General features: G+C 34.3%; 2 protein-coding genes across 7 annotated transcripts; one reads left to right on the top strand and one right to left on the bottom strand.

Annotated features, from left to right (window-relative positions):
• The first annotated feature begins 88 nt into the window (after positions 1-88).
• Positions 89-5576, top strand: LOC130932552 (pentatricopeptide repeat-containing protein At5g04780, mitochondrial-like). Of its 3 annotated transcripts, none has more exons than XM_057861895.1 (3): positions 89-429; positions 1660-1847; positions 2049-5576. In XM_057861895.1, the coding sequence occupies exon 3, from the start codon at positions 2292-2294 to the stop codon at positions 5085-5087; it is 2796 nt and encodes a 931-aa protein (XP_057717878.1). In that variant the 5' UTR covers positions 89-429; positions 1660-1847; positions 2049-2291; the 3' UTR covers positions 5088-5576. The 3 variants fall into 3 exon arrangements, with proteins under 3 accessions (XP_057717878.1, XP_057717877.1, XP_057717879.1); XM_057861894.1 differs by having other exon boundaries at positions 1987-5576; XM_057861896.1 differs by lacking the exon at positions 89-429 and having other exon boundaries at positions 1823-1847; positions 1968-5576.
• Positions 5577-8684: 3108 nt separating this feature from the next.
• LOC130932946 (uncharacterized) lies at positions 8685-16729 on the bottom strand. 4 transcript variants are annotated; one of them, XM_057862417.1, is made up of 6 exons: positions 15943-16120; positions 15805-15849; positions 11102-11339; positions 10271-10388; positions 9938-10169; positions 8685-8992 (listed from the first exon to the last, which is right to left on the bottom strand). In XM_057862417.1, the coding sequence occupies exons 3-6, from the start codon at positions 11251-11253 to the stop codon at positions 8964-8966; spliced, it is 531 nt and encodes a 176-aa protein (XP_057718400.1). In that variant the 5' UTR covers positions 11254-11339; positions 15805-15849; positions 15943-16120; the 3' UTR covers positions 8685-8963. The 4 variants fall into 4 exon arrangements, with proteins under 4 accessions (XP_057718400.1, XP_057718399.1, XP_057718397.1 ...); XM_057862416.1 differs by lacking the exons at positions 15805-15849; positions 15943-16120 and adding an exon at positions 12558-12750; XM_057862414.1 differs by lacking the exons at positions 8685-8992; positions 9938-10169; positions 10271-10388; positions 11102-11339 and adding exons at positions 14869-15620; positions 16380-16729 and having other exon boundaries at positions 15943-16263.
• Positions 16730-18827: the final 2098 nt, after the last annotated feature.

The following is an 18827-nucleotide window of genomic DNA, read 5'->3' as shown; positions in this document are numbered from 1 at the left end:
TTTTTAATAATGAACAGAATCATTTATACTACCGGTTCCCATCTTAAATGACACCGTTTTGATATTTAATTAAACAAAAAAGGAAAAGGGTTCTGCCGTTGAGTTTCAGTCTTTCACTCTCCTCTCCCTCGCAGCTTTTCCAAGTTCCAAAGGTCTTCCATCGCGCCGCCGTTCGTCTCACCCTAGCCACCCGTCGCGCCGCCCTCCTGTCTCACCTGGTCGTTCGCTATCCTCCCTTAGTTCGCCAACGCGAGCATCTCCAGGTCCTGCTCCGCAGCTCTTGCCCGTCGTCCTCCGTCGTGTGCGTTGGCAGCTCGCCGTCGTCGTCACCAGCTCCCCATCGTCCGTCGCCAGCTCGCCAGTGTTTGTCGCCAGCTTCCCGTCGTCCGGCGCTCTCCCTCAAACCTCTGCTCACTACCCTCTCTGGAGGTAATGCCTCGAATGCTCAGTCAGTGGCTCAGTTCTCAGTGTTTGTTCTTGGTTGATTGGCTTTGCTGAGTTTGCTCCCTGATGATATTTTATTCGATAACTCTGTTACTGTCTTAATGCTTGATGATAATTTGATAACTTTGTTACTGATTCACTGCTCAATCTTGATTTTTTTTTCTTTTGTTGTTAAATTTTCTTGATGATCAATTTTGTCCTCGTTCAGACATTCAGTGCTTTTTTCTGTTCTTGAGTTTGTTAAAATTGGGAAACTTTGTTAATTGTTGTACTTGCCTTGTTAAAAACTTAAAATTATGTTAAAAACTTTGTTAATCTATGTTAAATCTTGTCAATTTTTGTTAAAGTTGTTAATTGTTGTGCTAACATAAATTGGTCAGTTTTGAAGTTAATTCAATAAAGAAAAGCATAAATTGAATTAGTTAGTTAATTCAATGAAATTTTCTTTCAATTATGGATGATAGGGTCAACCAAAAAACACTCATTTGTGCATCTTTTGATTCTTCTGTATAAGTTTTTGCTGATTTTTGATGATTGATGAGAAATTTTCATGTTGACATTTCATATCCATATTTCCTTTTGTTGAGTTTGTACTTTGATAACATCGTAACACTTTGGTTGTTATAATACTTTAAATTTGAATGACATTTTAAGATTTATGTTAGACTATAATTATGTATTAGTGTATTTATTTATATTTTATTTATTATTTCATTGTAAAACCGTTATTTCAGTTGAACCATGGCTGAACTAATAAACCAGTAATAAAAACGGTTTGATGAACGGTTCGATTTTGAGAACCTTGGTATATTCCCTAAGAAATTTTGTGTTGGACGCTTTTGTCTCCAAAATTTTTTTATTGCATTGAGATATCTGAACTTTATAAAAGGAAAATATATAAGTCCCCATCTTATTTTTTATTTGGACAAATAAATTCTTAAAAGTATATTGAAAGAACTTATATATCTTACTTTTATAAACTTCAATAACCTCACTTCAACGTAACGACCTAAAATTTTTTAGGATCTATTTGGGTAAATACTCTTTTTTTTTTCTCCTCTCCATAGTCCATAGTAAGAAACGAAGCCTCCCCTCACTCCCGGCCTGAGCAGTCACACACTCAGTCTGAGGCTGAGTCTCCCTTCCCTCCTTGCAGCCGCCCATCTCTCAACCTTTAGCTTCCCTTTTTTCCTGACTTTTTCTTCTCTTGAACAGTGACCCCCGTCTGCCAGTGTTCTGCTGCCCTGAACTGCATCAACATAATTAGCATGCCCATTGTTGCTGGTGTTCTGCTACTTTGCCGATGCCCTTGAACTTGGTGGTGCTCTTCAATCTGGAAAACAAAATAAAAAATAAAAGTAAAGTGGCCAGGCTGCACCTCAAGTTTTCATCTTTGCTTTCCTGTAAGCCAATTTACCCAATATTTGATATTGAAATTCGTGTTTGGCATTCGTTCATACTGTTTTATCTGAAAGTGATTCGTTTTCTGACCCAACCCAACATTCTTTTTGTTGAAACCATAGCAATTCTATTGATACACAGGGTTGAGGATTGGAATTGTGGTTTTCGTGTGCATCTTGATGAATGTGATTGTGTTGGTGTAGGATAAGGAAGAAGAAGAATTATAATTCAGAAGAGGAATTTGAGAAGAAAATAGTTCATTTCATCACTTTTCGTGAAATTGTAACGCTAGTGTTTACTCTTATTTATACTATGTTTACTTAGAGGCAATCTTATTGTTGTAATTAGGCCTTGCCCAATTATACTAATTACACCATCACCATTTTGGTTAGTTAGACACCAACAACCACCTTGTAGGTTTACAACATTCATGGAACAGTGTTACTATGGTGTCAATGAACAGAACCCGTCTAAGGCTTTGGTATATTAAATTTTTGCCTCACTCAATTTTCCAACGCTTGTACCTCCCGTTCAAGAACCCAACCATTCAAACCTTTGTTTCACAAGCCGCTGTAGATTTAACATCTCAATACTCCACACAACCCTCAATATCCTACTCCAACCTGTTGTCTCAATGTGTTGCCACCAAGTCCCTCCATTTAGGCATGGTGGTCCATGCCCATATGATCAAATTTGGGTTTTCCAACAACCAAAGCCTAAAGAACCACCTTGTGACAATGTATTCCAAGTGTCACCATTTTGGGGTTGCCCGTAAGTTGGTTGATCAAAGTGCTGAACCAGATTTGGTTTCTTGGTCTGCTTTAATATCTGGGTTTGTGCAGAATGGGCTTGTTAATGAAGCCCTTTCAGCCTTGAGTGACATGTGCATGTTGGGTGTTAAGTGCAATGAGTTCACATTCCCTAGCGTCCTTAAGGCATGCTCCATCAAGAAGGACTTGAACATGGGCAAGAAGGTTCATGGGATGACTGTGGTGACAGGTTTTGATTCTGATGGCTTTGTTGCTAATGCTTTGGTTGTTATGTATGCTAAGTGTGGGCAGCTAGGTGAGTCTAGGAGATTATTTGGCACAATAGAGGAAAGAAATGTTGTTTTGTGGAATGCCTTGTTCTCTTGTTATATGCAGAGTGATTTCTATGTCGAAACAGTGGGTTTGTTCAAGGACATGGTTCAGAGAGGAGTGAGGCCTAATGAATTTAGCCTTTCGATCATATTGAATGCCTGTGCTGGACTGCGGGATGGTGGTCTAGGAAGGATGCTTCATGGGATTTTGCTGAAGTTGGGACATGATTCAGATCAATTTTCCAAAAATGCATTAGTTGACATGTATGCAAAAGCTGGGGAGAGTAAAGATGCTGTTGCTGTTTTTCGAGAAATTAAGCACCCTGATATTGTGTCTTGGAATGCAGTTATTGCTGGTTGTGTTCTTCATGAGTGTAATGATTTAGCTTTGATGCTTTTGGATGAGATGAAAAGCTCTGGAACTTGTCCTAATTTGTTTACCTTCTCGAGTGCTCTAAAGTGCTGTGCTGCAATGGGGTTGAAGGATTTGGGCAGGCAGTTACATTCTAGTTTGTTAAAGATGGATACTAATTCAGATTTATTTTCTGCAGTTGGGCTAATAGACATGTATTCAAAGTGTGAAATGATGGATGATGCTAGAAGAGCTTTTGAACTGATGCCAAAGAAGGATATCATTGCATGGAATGCTTTGATTTCTGGTTACTCACTTTGTGGTGATGACTTAGAAGCAGTCTCCCTTTTTGCTAAATTGCATCATGAGGATACAGATTTCAACCAAACTACTTTATCAACTGTTCTCAAATCCGTTGCCAGCTTGATGGCAATTAAGATGTGCAAGCAACTTCATGCACTTTCCATCAAATATGGAATTTATTCTGATTTCTATGTAATAAACAGCCTACTAGATGGATACGGAAAGTGTAACTACATAGGTGAAGCTTCAAAAATATTTGAAGAACGAACTTGGGAAGATTTGGTGGCTTACACATCAATGATAACAGCATATTCTCAATATGGGGATGGAGAGGAGGCTTTGAAGCTATATCTGCAAATGCAACATGCAGATATCAAGCCAGATGCATTTGTCTGCAGTTCTCTTTTAAATGCTTGTTCAAATCTGTCTGCGTATGAACAAGGGAAACAATTACATGTCCATACCATCAAGTTTGGATTTATGTCTGATATTTTTGCAAGCAATTCCCTGGTTAATATGTATGCAAAATGTGGAAGCATAGAGGATGCTGGTCGCGCCTTTTCTGAGATACCAAAGAGAGGAATAGTCTCATGGTCTGCAATGATTGGGGGGTTGGCTCAACATGGCCAAGGTAAACAGGCTCTTCAGTTGTTCAGTCAAATGCTTGAAGATGGTGTGCCGCCCAATCATATTACTTTAGTAAGTGTTCTTTGTGCATGTAATCATTGTGGTTTGGTAAGTGAGGGAAAGCAGTATTTTGAAACAATGGAAGAAAAATTTGGTATTAATCCTACACAAGAGCATTATGCTTGTATGATTGATCTACTTGGACGATCAGGGAAATTGAATGAAGCAATGGAACTCGTAAATTCCATTTCATTTGAAGCTGATGCCTCAGTTTGGGGGGCGCTTCTTGGAGCAGCAAGAATCCATAAAAACGTAGAAGTTGGTCAGAAAGCTGCAGAGATGCTTTTTGTTCTTGAGCCAGAGAAATCCGGTACCCATGTTCTCCTTGCAAATATATATGCATCAGCAGGAATGTGGGAAAATGTTGCAAAGGTTAGAAAACTTATGAAGGAGAGCAATGTAAAGAAGGAGCCTGGAATGAGTTGGCTTGAGGTCAAAGACAAGGTATATACGTTCATTGTTGGAGACAGAAGTCATTCTAGAAGTGATGAAATATATGCAAAACTAGATGAATTGAGTGATCTTCTAAGTAAAGTTGGATATAGGCCCATCATAGACATCGATTTACATAACGTGAACCAGAGTGAAAAGGAGAAGCTATTATATCACCATAGTGAGAAACTTGCTGTAGCCTTTGGTTTAATTGCTACACCACCTGGAGCCCCGATAAGGGTGAAGAAGAATCTACGAGTTTGTGTTGATTGCCACACGTTTTTCAAATTTGTATGCAAAATTGTGTCGCGGGAAATTATTGTCAGAGATATTAATAGATTCCACCATTTTAAAGATGGATCATGTTCTTGTGGTGATTATTGGTAATATCACTAAAACGACACATTCTTCCATTGTGACAAGATTCACGGATTCTTTACATATACTTCTGCTATTGTTTTATAACCAAGATAGATGTGCCAATTGAAACAGCAGAGATGATATAAGGTATCTTCTTATTCTCATTATATCCTCCTTAATTTTGGGATTAGTGTTTTCCATAGTTTTAGCTAATCACCTACTGTAATGCCTTTATGAAGAGGAGGAATCCCTGTATATTTGTAGCAAATCAATCATATTTTTCATTATTCCATCTCTTATTGATTAATGACTTGACTTTCATCCTTGTTTCTGTTGTTCACATGGAAGCAACTTAGACATTTTTTTTCTTTTTTTATTTCTGCTAAATTGATTCTCTGTTATTCAAATTACTTAACTTTCAGTGTTCAATGAACTTGACACCATTTTGCAGCTTGAATTTTTGAGCATGTTCGGTTGCCTTGCTAGAATTGCTTTGCTGGTCTTAATACTTCATTATATGCCGTTATTGTTTATGAAAGTAACTGTTATAAAAATTTTTCTTAAATATTAATATCTTTTAATAGTGAATTATTTTTGAATTTATAAATTTAATTAATATTGTTGAAAAAAAATAGTAACTACATTAATTTTAATAACTTTAATTAACTAATTAAGTGGGACCACAATATGGACTAAAGTTAGTTCTTACTAATGGAGAAGAGATGGATGGTTTGAGTTCCTATTTACAGTTTATAATGCAAAAACGGATGTGAAATTACTTTTTATGACATGTGGGATATAAATAGGGAATGAGATGAGTTTCCTGTTGGAGATGGTCTTAGGAGAATGTAATTATTACCTCAATCTTAATCAAAATACATTTGAATAAGCGTTTTTCCATACGAGTCTTTATAAGTCATTTATATTCACGCGCTTCGAGCCGTTATTGCATGTTCTTCATTCTTCTTCTTCTTGCTGCACGTTCTTCTTCTTCCTCCTTTTCTTCTCCTTCTCTTTCGTTATCATTGTCACCAACACCACCACTTCCTCCTCTTTAGGTGTATTTTAAGAATTTTTTTGCTGGTTTTCACAATTTGAGACAAAACGGCACTGTTTGATTCATTAGTTTGATTCATTAGAAAAGAAAAAAGAAAACAAAATGTAAAATCTAATTCGATTTCCCCTAAGCTCAGCACTCAGCATCAATGTTCTCCTTCTTCTCGAGTTCTCTTCCTCTCTCACTCCCTCATCAAAAGAAAAATCCATCACTTGCTCTGTCTAGCTAGTAGCTACCCGTGTAACTGCGTCGTTGTTGCAACTTCTTAAAGCCGTCGTCCCTAGTCCCTACTGTGTTTGTCTTCTGTATTGCTCGAAACCGCCGTTCGTACTGCAACTCGTTTCGTGTCGTTCCTCACTCGCCTAGCCTCTGTTTCGCCATGCTGGCTTTGTTCCACCGCGCTCCAGCCCTTCTCTGTTCTAGTTCCGTCACGCTTCACCCTCCTTTGTTGTAGTTTCGCCACGCTCCATCCTCTGCTACTCCAATTTTGCTGCGCTCCACCCTCCTCGGCTCTAGTTCTGTGGCGGTCCAGGCCACCTCTTCTTCAGTTCTGCCGAGTCTAGCCTTCGGTCGTGCTCCCTCACCTCTGTGTTCTAGAAGGTATTTTTACCGTAATTGTTGTTTTAATTGGTTTAGTATTGTTAATTTGTGTTTTTTCTTCTTCAATTATTGTTGTTATTACTGTGGTTTAAGATTGTTGATCATATTCTTGATTCTGTTATGCTGTTGTTGTTCTGTTGTCTTTAATTTTTTCTAAAATTGTGATTTCTTGTTTTTGAACTTGTTAAGTTGTTAATTTACTAAATTGTTAGTCTGCTATGTTTTAATTTGCTAAATTGTTAATCTGCTAAATTGTTGGATTCATTGCATTTATATTCGATGAGTAGTGCTCGAATGGGGCTAATGGACAATTATTGATTTATTGGTGCCTAGCTACTTGTTAGAGATTATTATCATACAATATAGGAGTACTTTGCATGGAGGTTTGGTATAGCATGAAGTTTTGGTGGGTCTATTTATGGAATCTTAGGTGGTTCTGAAAAATGGAATTATTGTGATGGTGTGCTTGGCCATGTTATCATGCAGCTGGTGCCTCTCTAGTCTGGGATTATTATTTCTTTATTTTTGGTTGTGGTGCTTTCTTTGCATTTTGGGTGTTATGCTTGTGTGATTGTGTTTATGTTTTCTTTTTGTGTATTTGTTATGGTTTTTGCTGTAAATTACTTATTCTTAACGACAATGTCAAAAGAATCTTTAATTGATCAAAAGTCATTCATCGAACTTTATTCTTTTTGTAGGTTTGAGGTTGTAACTTAACAATTAAATTTTGTTTGGAAATATCCTATTTTTGTTATAAACATCTTATTTTATTTTAATCTTTTTATCAAACTTTATTTCTTTCAAATATCTTTTTTTTAGTCACCAAAAAATATACTCCTTTTTTTTTTCATTGTCATCTTTTTCTAGACGATGATAACAATTGTAGTTGTAGTAATTTAAGAGTGACATCAAAAGAACAAGAGAAAGAAATATATAATAATAGATAAAAAATTTTATTTTCATCAAAGAACAGAAATAAAAAATAAAATATTTGAGATAAAAATAAAATAGTTTAAATATTAAATTTATAATTAAGATTTAACTCAAATATTAAGAATTAAATAATATTTTATTTTTTAATAATATAAAGTAAAACTTTAAGAATCTAAGTTAAACCTTATCATGAATAAAATCCAAATGATTTCGGAGAAATTCCTTTAACTGGATGCATGAACAAGAAGGATTCATTATTCAATACAAAGATATGCTTCATGCTTGTACAATATGTTTGGTGAAATTAATTTAATTAAAGAGTAAAAAAAAAAAAAAAAGCTTTATGCTTGCAATCTCAATTTAATATGGATTACTGGTGGCGTGTTCTGTACATTTAAAATCTCACTCAAGTAACCCGTGTGTGTAAAGTGTGTACATATATACGACCAACAAAAATAAATAAAGAACTGATATATGGAATAAAATTATTAAAAATTCTCTTGGTGATCCTTGTTTACAAAGAGGGCAGCATGATATAATTGTTAGCCATTGATCCACACATTTTTATGGAAGAGATGGAAACAGGGCAATTGCCTAACTTCTTCTTTGTTTTTGTACTTGTCTTCGTACTTGTTCAAGCAAATGCAACACTCTTGTCATCACACCAAGTCACCAACCATAACTAATTTGTTCATTTATATTACAAAATTAATAATAATATAGATGGATGGGAACAGGATTAATAATAACTTATTTTTTATCTATTATCAACATATAAAATATTTTGATAAATATATTTACATTATTAATGTATTGAAATTAAATCTATAAAATTAAAAAAAATAAACACTAAAAAAATTGATTCATTACTTATTAATAATGAATACCAACGTTCAAAAAATAAGTTGTTTTATATATATATATATATATATATATATATATATATATATATATATATATATATATATATATATATATACTCAAAATTAAAATGTATGTATTTGTTAGCAATTCCACGAGTAGTTTTAGTAAATATCATTCCAACAAAATCACTTTATTGAACTTAGTTTGAAGAAAATGTCTCCCAAAATCTTGCCTAAAATAACTCTCTAGAATTACATGCAATCTCCATAAAATCATCTTCATCTGAACAAAAAGTCCTCGTTAAGAACACACTTCCTCAACACCCCATCCTGTTCAACAAATCCAATATTTGATAATACAAAGATGGCAAATAAATATCCTTACTCCCGCAAAGGAACTTGCAGATACTGTAAGCTCTCACTTCCATCATTAACATAACTGTGAACTCATCAAGCTTTAATACGGATGGTAAATGCACCTGCAGAATTATTTGAAAAAGCATACCGATTATAAACAAGGAAAATTTTCAGAAACAAACATTAAATATTACTTCCCTATTTTCACATTGAGCAGAGATAAATGCTTTGGAACTACATCTTTAAGATGAACCAAAGAAATAAACAAACTGCAATGCCAATAGTTTTCCATAACTAAACAGAACAAAACATGCATTGCTAGCAATGCCAATGACAGCATCAAATATTCCACACAAAAAAATATAAATAAATTTATCCAATGATGTTAATATCTCTAATTAAGTACACCTACAATAGTTTCTCATTTTTGGGGTCTAATGGATTTGGTAACAACAAAGAACCTGCTAATCTTACATGCTTTTTCGATATAAACAAGGAAGGCAATACACGTGACAGATATTTTGAAACAAGGAGAGTACTTATTAAGTAACAATACCCTCATATTCTTAAATATCCAAATACGTGCGATTAGAAAGATCCAGTAGGCTGTAATGAGTATCATTGGACTTGGCCTAATTAATAGAAATAGGTTTGAATATTAGATATAATTAGTAGTATACAAAGGAGTATTAGACTCATTGACCAACAACAAATCCTTAAATAGAGTTCAGATCCGCGACGAGTTAGTCTTTAAATTGTTGAGGTGGGGATACTGTTGAAAACCAAAAAATATAAAGTAGTATTAGAAATTGTAATAGGGGAATGAGGAAAATTGTAAAATGTCTTTTGACATCTCTTCTTCTCTCTGAATTTCTTCTTTTTCTAATAAATTTTCTTCCTTCCTATCCCTAATTCTTCTATACCCTTACATAGGCTACACTTTTTTAACCATATTCAAACAGATGGAGTGATTTCACATAACAATCTCGCCCCCTATGTCAGATAATCATTACTTGACTTACAAGTTTATCTCTGTATATGTGTGTGAGAGAGAGAGAAGTACGCACATGTTGGAAGGGTTAATATATCTGCAGAAACTGCACAAAGAATTCCCAAGTTTGAAAGAAATCCCCTAAGGATGCCACACGGGAAATAAAGATGCATCTTCATTGCATGTGTTGCCTTGTTTCCAGCTGTAGGAGAGGTAATATCTTCGGGTGACTTACCACTATCAGCTAATGGATCAATTGACATGCGTGCAAGCCAGCAAAATTTATTATCTTGCAATACAAAGGTACCCTGCATCAATTAAGTAGCAAATCAAATGACAAACCATTCCAATCTAAATTGATATGAAGAGTTGTCTGCGAATTATGAATTTATCTGTGATCATAACACACCCTATGGTTTGTCCTCAAGTTGTCTACATGCTTCTTAAAGAGCTCAAGCCAAAAATCCTTGCAAATGAACTTGATGGCTTCCAGATTATCATTGAATCGTGGCCGCTCCATGGTGTACCTGACCCGAGTTTGTTAAGAACACATGCACATTTCATTAATATTTCAGGATTAACAACTGCAAAGAGACATTGTGTAGAATAGATATAGAAGAAGCACATTGAAATGATTTTAAAGGCTTAATTTTGCATTTCATAGTTATCATGGCGCCATTTGTTTATGCATCTTCATTTGGAGGCTAACTCTTTGGGGAAGTGGTCCTACTTAAGAAAAGCATAAACAGATTGATAAACCAACTTATGCTCTCCAAAATTAAAAGTGAAACATTACTCTCTAAAATATCTATGTTTCTTATATTTGTGCCTTTTGCAAAATGTGATAAACTTTTGCTTTTTGTGTTTTGAATTTAATTTTGATGCACTGTCAATGTAAAATCATTTTACATGTACATCCAATTACATAATGCCACATTACCAAAAATAACTACCTTTTATATTGACTGTGTAAATGGTCATCCAAGAGAACGGTTGTGATCACACGACTCTGTATAAAATGTTTTACACTATCTATGCATCAAAATTAAACTCGTCTTTTTACCAAACAAAACAACCATAACTTTTGAAGAGCAGTTTTAAAAAGATGAAAGGGTTCAACAACTTTCTAAGAATCACAACAATACCAAACCCACTTGATAACAGATCTGCAGGCACAAATTCTAGTACAGACAAACAATAGTTTTAAGGTAAGGAATTTGAAACCATCAAACTCTTTTACCTTTCAGAGAGCTGGTGACCAACCTGGTATCCAATAGCCTCAATCCTGCGAGCAGCAAGATCATGCTTATTAGGGTAGAATCGGTTGCAATAGCACGAAACCACTTCCGTCAACAGGCTATCCAAACAACTCTCTGAAACTTCTCTAACCATTCTCAGTCTTTAACTTGCATAAATGGAAGAACCAGAATCACTATGCTCCCTCAATCTAATTGTGCTTTGCTTCCCTAATGGTGAACCTTGAACACAAAGGCGTATGGAAAAGAATTGAGGTTGCAAATGTATTACATTAACTGCTAATGTGCCAAGCACAATTAGAGAAGGTCAGATGAAGTAGAGAAAGAATTAAGTGACAATTGTTAGAATCATTCTTTCTAATCATCTAACGTGCCAAGAATTAAGCACATAAATCATTTAAGCATTATTATTGATAAAAAAAAAAACACAAATGTATAAAGGTAATATTTCTTTTCCATTATTGATCTATATGGTTTGGAACTTGATTTACTTTTTTCTTTCATTTACATTCTGTGATTGAAAGTTCTATGATCTAGTTCTTTTCATAGTAACATATAGTCTTTGTAATTTTTTTTTTCAGTTACCGTTACAATATAGACGAATCACAATGATGTTTACTAGGGGTGCATTTATTTTTGAAAACAAGACAAGACAAAATACTGAGACACGAAGAACAGAGACATAAAATTGTGTTTTTGTATTTTGTTTGGTGATAAACTAAAAAAAAATTGAGAAGAAAAATATAATAATAATAAAATGTAATTATAAAAAATTAACAAGAATAATAAAAGAAAAAATAAAAAAAACTCGTGTCCTTTGTTAATGTGTCTGTGTCCTTCTTACATAAAATATACTAATTCAGTGTCTCTAAACACAATGTATCTATGTCCCTGTAGTGTCTTGTTTTTATAAACAAATGCAACCTAGGTATAGAAGAAGACATAACATAATTTAGAGTTTCTTTAAGCAATTACTTCTAAACAACATAATGAAATTGTGCCACAATTTTTTTTGTCCATTAATCAACTTTTAAGAATTTATATATATTCTGTTCTAATTTGAAGTAACAGACAAGTATTCTATTTTAAATTGCATTAAACACCAAATACAAATTGCATCATCTTATACAACTAAAATTTGGCACAAATGCAATGCAGCAAAGTCTCAATTTTGATTTCCAAACTAGGAATTAACACTAACTAACTTGAACAAAAAAAATCATGAATTGATTTGTCACAAGGTGAAAAACAAGCAGAACAGCAATCATAAGAGGGCAAGTTTAAAAACCATTCTTTCCGCAAAAGGAAGATTCCAATATACGCACAAGCAGAATATATATAAGAATAATCGCAAAAGATGAATATCCAAGAGAATAAATAAAACAACAAATCATGAATCAAATAAAAGCCCAAGAGTGGGCGGGCGATTGATTTGTTTACGTAGGAGAAAATGTGCGTCGAAACCGTGTCTGAATTGCTACGAAATGCCGGGTCCCAATGGGGCGAGAAAGTGTCTTGTCTTCTCTCTTTGCAGTTACGTCGTCTTTTATGTGTGTGCTCTTTGTGAACTATTTATTTATTTTTTTTTTCTCTATGTAGAAATTCAGGTGAAGTCGACTTCACGTGAAGTTGATACATGAGAACCGTCAGATGATTTGATTGATTTGACTAAATTTTTATCTAACAGCTCTCAGGTATCAACTTCACGTGAAATCGACTTCACCTGAGTTTTCATCTTTAACAAATCTCAATTCTTCCTTTATTATATTTTTTAAATTATTAAAAATGAACTTAACAAATAATTATTCTATTTAATTTTTATTTTTATGATAAAAATAAAAAATATATGTAAAATAATATTTTATTCACTTATTATAATTTACTAAAATAAAATTATTTATTTATTTTTTCTTAACATTAGTAATTTATTTTACGTATAATATAAAAATAAATAAATATTATATAAATAAAATACATATATAAACTAAACCAATGTCAATATTACATGAATTTCCTTAAATAAATAACGTTAAGTGAATATCTTCAATCATACTTCTATATAATCAAATTCATTAAATTTAAATTACACATTATAATACTAAATCGAAATAAATATGTTCGAATTAATAGAAAACATCGTAAATCAATATAATTAGTTTTGATTTACATGCAAATTCACCCCATAGTATTATACTATTATGGCATATAAAAATTTGATACTGCTACCCATAGTATTGTGTTCTATAATAAATAGAATGATATAAATTCCAATGATATTTTATAGTAATTCGAATAAACTCAATTTGATTTATTAATGGTGTTGTGCTCATAGTAAATCAACATAGATAAATTCGATTTAACATAGATTTTTTTAAGTATAAATTTGAATTCACTTATTTCAAATTATATTTTACCATATTAAATTCAACCCAAAACAAAAAATTTAGAGTAATTTTAAAAATTTATACTAAAAGATTCAAATTACGAAAATGGAAGACGACCCAAATTAAATCTATTGATTGGATGGAATTATATTACTGATAATGTCTATGAAGAGATTAGTGAATAAAATTTAATTTAATTTATTTTCTTAAAGAAATAAAAAATTATTAATAATATTAAATTGCTTAGAACTCCATTATTAGAATTATTAAAATTTTTAAACCTCAAATAGTAGTTAGAGTATTGATTTAAAAATAGTAGTTTGTTAGAACATTAAAACTACAAATACATATTAGATGCGGATAACTAAGTTAATTATATGACCGTTCTTAGCTCGTATCAAAGAAGGAAAGAGTTCATCTTCTGCCCCTTCTCAAGCGCAGCAAGTCCATCTCTACACCAAGAAGATCTCGCTTTCTCCTTGACCTCACTATCTCCTTTGACTCTGAGATTGCAAATTTGAGTTATTGGTGGCAGGGCGCAAATTGGGACTGTGATTTCAGTAAGCATCCATGAACCCAAATAATTCATCATACTATGAATTTTTTGCAAAACAGAAAAATCTCAATAACAGAAGCATTAGGCATCAAATTAACAAGAATAAAAAACAAAATGCAGAGGTTGAACTAAAGAGTAAAAATAGTGATGAATCGCAAATCTAATAAGAACAAAAGAATAAAATTGATTTTTTGTTTTTCAGTGGAATAATAAGTTAAACACCTAGATATTAAGATTATTTTTCATAGCAACTCAGTAATATTAGAACAATTAAAAAAATTGACATGATCAAAACTTTGCTGTAGGATAACAAAAGATATTATTTGGGCATAAATTAACAAGAACAAAATGCAGAAGTTGAACCAAAGAAAAAAAATAAACTACAAACTTGAAAAGTGGTTATCTTCGTTTGTTTGTTATCCTCCCACGTTGTAGCTGTCGTGGTTGCGTCTCAAGGTTGAAAAGGGGAAGAAGGTGAAGATAGAAGAGAAATTCTGTTTCTTTTTTTCAGATCTTGTTTTTCGACCATTTTATTTTAAATTATTTAAATTTTGAAACCTAAAAAAAATTATTGAATTTTGATATTTGTTAAGTTTATAACAATAGTGTTCATCTAAAATAAAACAAAGATGTATAAGTCTTTTTATAAAAATAAGTAAAAAGTTGTTTTGTCTTTTTAAATAGTTATAAGGATATTTTAGTAAAAAATTTAAATACTGATGTGAATAATAAAATTCACATATCATATTTAAATTTGTTCACGTTTTTTATTATATATCAATACTTATCATACCTATATAAACACCTAAAATTAAAAATTGAATCTCAGTCAATTTTATTTGAAGTGAAACTACGTGTTTAAATTCCATCAAAATTAAAGAGTTGTTTCCATGACTTAATTTTATGCGGAAAATGAAAAGGAAGCATATGATTAAGATTAGTAGTACTAACTAGTACCGATATGAAAGTGTAATACCTTCCCTAAGCCTATCCACAACTATAACATAGTCACATCCAAATCATTCTTTGTTAAATGGTTACAGTAACTAAGCACTTGCTCTCTTTTAATATGAAGAATTTCCGGAGAAGGTGATAGATTCAGCAAGAAGCAAGCGAAGCAGAGTCCACAGTCGCGGATAATGCGCATACAGCACCAGAAGGAGCATGAGCGCCGCTCCTCTTACGCCTAGGTACCATCTTCGCCGGTCGCATGCCGCTGCGAAAAGCCTCGGAGATGAGTTCTCTGCCGCCGCAGCACGTTTCGTCGCCGTCACCGCTGCCACTGATCTTCCTTTTTGGCGCAACCTGCAAGTGGTTCGCGAACTGGAGGCGGCTATGGTGAGGATCGGAGGATGAAGGAGGAAAGAGGAATTTGTGGTTGTTGTTGCTGCTGCAGAGTTTCTCCAACGAAGTGACGCAGCACTCTTGCCAGTTGAGCTCGTTGAGATCGGCAATGGCGTCCTCCACCGTAAGAACCGCGAACGCTGAGACGACGCTACTGTGGAGCGTGGAGCGCGATAGGTTCACGAGATCGAGCGAGTTCACCGCGTCCACCAACACCTTCTGTGGAAAAATCACACAGAAGTTTCTCGAAGTTTTCAAGAACAGTTCCAGAGTTGCAAGAAGCAACGTACACAATAATGTAATCGTGTTCTATCTTCTTTTTTATTTGAACTTAAAAATTAGCCGGTGTGTGAGTGAGTGTGTGTGTGTGTGAGAGAGAGAGAGAGAGGGAGAGGGAGAGAACCTTGGGAGCGTGGTGTATCTTCTTGAAGCCGTGAATGCGAATGATCTGAAGTAAGAAACAGAGAAGAAAACAGGTCGGAATGAAGATCGATTATGGAGAAATGGAAATCAGATCAAAACTGAAAAGTGAAAGCGAAACCTGATTGAGTTGACACATTGTGAGGTCGAGGGAATGGCGAGAGCGAAGGAAATGGATGTAATCGTCGAGGAGAAGCTTGTCATTCCTCACTGATCGCTTTTTCGTGGAGCTGGCGTTGTTCACCTGAGACTCCATGGCCATCAATGCTGCCTCTTGTGCCATTGAAGAATTGAATCAGAGAAGGAGAATCAGAAGAAGCGGGAATTTGTTTGATGATGAGTTCGTTGCGAATTTGTTATGGCGCGACCGCTCCCTCCTTTCACACTCGCCCTTCCCGTTTTGTAACTGTTCACGTGATGTGTGAGCTCAGTGTATGCTATGCTGAAAATTTATGGGGGCAAATTTAATACGTTTATTATTCATTGAAGGATCAAATAATTGATTTTAAATCCTAATCTATATAAAATAAAAAAATCCTAATTTATCAAAGGATTGACTTCAAGTCTTTTTATTGATCAATAATGTATTATGTTTCTGTCTCGAACGAGGTTCCCAGGTATAGACCGGTCACAGCTCGGAGAGCACTGGAGGCGTTCTTCTCTTATGTACTGCGCCTTGATTTCTTTCTCGTCGGGGCAGCATGGAGAACCTCCAAAAAGGATTCCGGCGTTCAAGTCAATTTACGATCAATAATAATATTCATATTAATAATGCTAATCTGAGCTTTTGTGTGTTTTTGTGTGTCTGTGTTTAGGTCATCTAAACAGGGCTATTTATGTTTAAAAGATACGTCTGTTACTTATTCGAGATTCCCACTACCTAATCCGAGGTGCGTCGCAGAGTTTTCTCTTAGTGCGGCATTATCTGATTTTGACCTAGTAGTTGATATGCTTGTATGGATACGGGCCAGCCGAAACGTAACATCGGTTCGATTATAAATGATATGAATCACAACCCCCTAGTATTTGACTTGCTAATGTCGGAAGCAAGTTGAGCTTTTGTCTTATGTGACCGACGTTATGCTTGTTTCACTTGCATCCAAGCCCCCAAACTCAACGTGGTGCCGACCTTCTTTATCTTAAAGTTTTTCACGTTTAACAAACAAGGCTCATTTATTGGTCTTGGGGTCATGAAGGGACGTTTGTAATAAATGCTAGTGGGGTCTATTATCGAGGCAATCATGGGTAGCAAGATATTTGGTAATGCAAACAGTTTTCGTGATCTAACGATTAGGGATTGATGGTTATCAGTGGCTAAAAGAAGAGGGATTGAATTTTGACCTCCTTTGTTGCTGAAAATCACTTTTGTATTATTACCAAAATTTTAAGAGATATTTTTACTTTTGTCTCCTATTGAGAAATGAGACTCCCATTTTTGTCTCCTAAAACAGAATTAGAGTAGAGAGGAAGGAGTGACGCACTGATATATCCTGGTTTAGCTACTAAGTGCAATGTAGCCTACATCCAGTCTCCATCACAATTATGATGGAATTTCACTATCTTTTTCACAAGATTACAAACACCAATACTTTCCTAGGATCTACCCAATCCTATCTGAGACAAATCCACATTTTAATCCAATCTGAATTTGACTATGACTCAACCTAGTTTTCAACAGTAAAGTGCTAACTCAACTTACAAGGAAATCCCCACAAACCTCTTATTAGCTTTTTCTTGCAAATCTTACCATATTTGCCTTTTTCAATGAGATTCAGATAGATTAAACTGAGAAAAAGAAATACAACATGTAAACCATGAAGGAGAAGAACTCAACCAGCTTAGGTTGCTATGAGAACCAAACCATGTGCTCTGTTCTACTCTGTTACCTTCAACCCTCAATCGTTCACCCTTATTATAGAAGAGTGAAGCTTCCATGTTTGAATCAAGTTCAACCCAATGCTGACTTCTTCTCCAATCTTCAAAGCTTGCAGCGGCTTGGTTAGAGAAAAGAGAGAGAAGTTCGAATATGAGACATGCAACTTACCTTCTCTCTCATCCTTTTTTTTTCAAGCTCCATTGATCTTGACCGTTGAGCTTGACTTTGGCTCCAAGTTTTGTTTATGAGCGTAGATGAGCTTCTGACCATGTTTGACTCCACTGTCTCCATGGTAGCTTGATTTAAGCTTGAGGCTTGGTAGATTTATTCACGATTCCTTGGTGAAGCATAGAAAGGGAAAGAACCCTTTTGACATTCTCAGACCAATAGAGAATAACTTCTTGGTTGTAGCCCTTCTTCTTTGTTAGATTTGGAAACACCCTTTTTGCCTTTTTTCATACCCTAGCTTCTGTAGTTTCCATTTTTTTCTTTCTTATTCTTTGAGTGACGTGATTGAAAAAGAGAGAAGAGAGAAAGAGAGAGAGAGATGAGAGTTTTGGCTTTCGGTAGAAGCTAAGTGAGATTAAAATAAATTGAACTTGGAGTTCAAGTTTCTTAGAGTGTGGGTGTTGGTGACCGAATAGGGCTTGGAAGTGTTTTGGGCCGGGCCATATTTGATTTTTATTTAGTTTAGAGGCCTATAATAAGATTTGGTTAGCTTGTAGTGAACTAAGATTTGTGTTAGTGTGGGCTTGATGATTTGTTTCTTGGGCCAAATTGTTTAATCTATTTTCCTCTACACTAAACCAAATACATTACACAAACAATTGATGATTACATAATAATGTTTGTTCATCATTTTCATTTAATTATTGATTTTTCAAATTCAACAATCTCTCCCTTGATGAGAAACATTATTAAAATGAATTGAAAAAAATTAGGAAAAGAAACTTCCCTTTAAAGAATGATTCAAAGTAAAACTCTCCCTGTCCTTTGTTCACTAAGCTCCCTTTAAATATTTGCTTTGATCAACCTGATTTGAACAATTCATTCATAGAAATAATGCCAATATTCAAGATATATTCAAATAGTTTTTATTGTCTTAGGAAACTTGTTTGATCCAAAATTTC

This window comes from Arachis stenosperma, chromosome 6, assembly GCF_014773155.1.
Source record: "Arachis stenosperma cultivar V10309 chromosome 6, arast.V10309.gnm1.PFL2, whole genome shotgun sequence".
Taxonomy (NCBI): Eukaryota; Viridiplantae; Streptophyta; class Magnoliopsida; order Fabales; family Fabaceae; genus Arachis; species Arachis stenosperma.
This window is presented reverse-complemented; position numbering and strand designations above follow the sequence as displayed.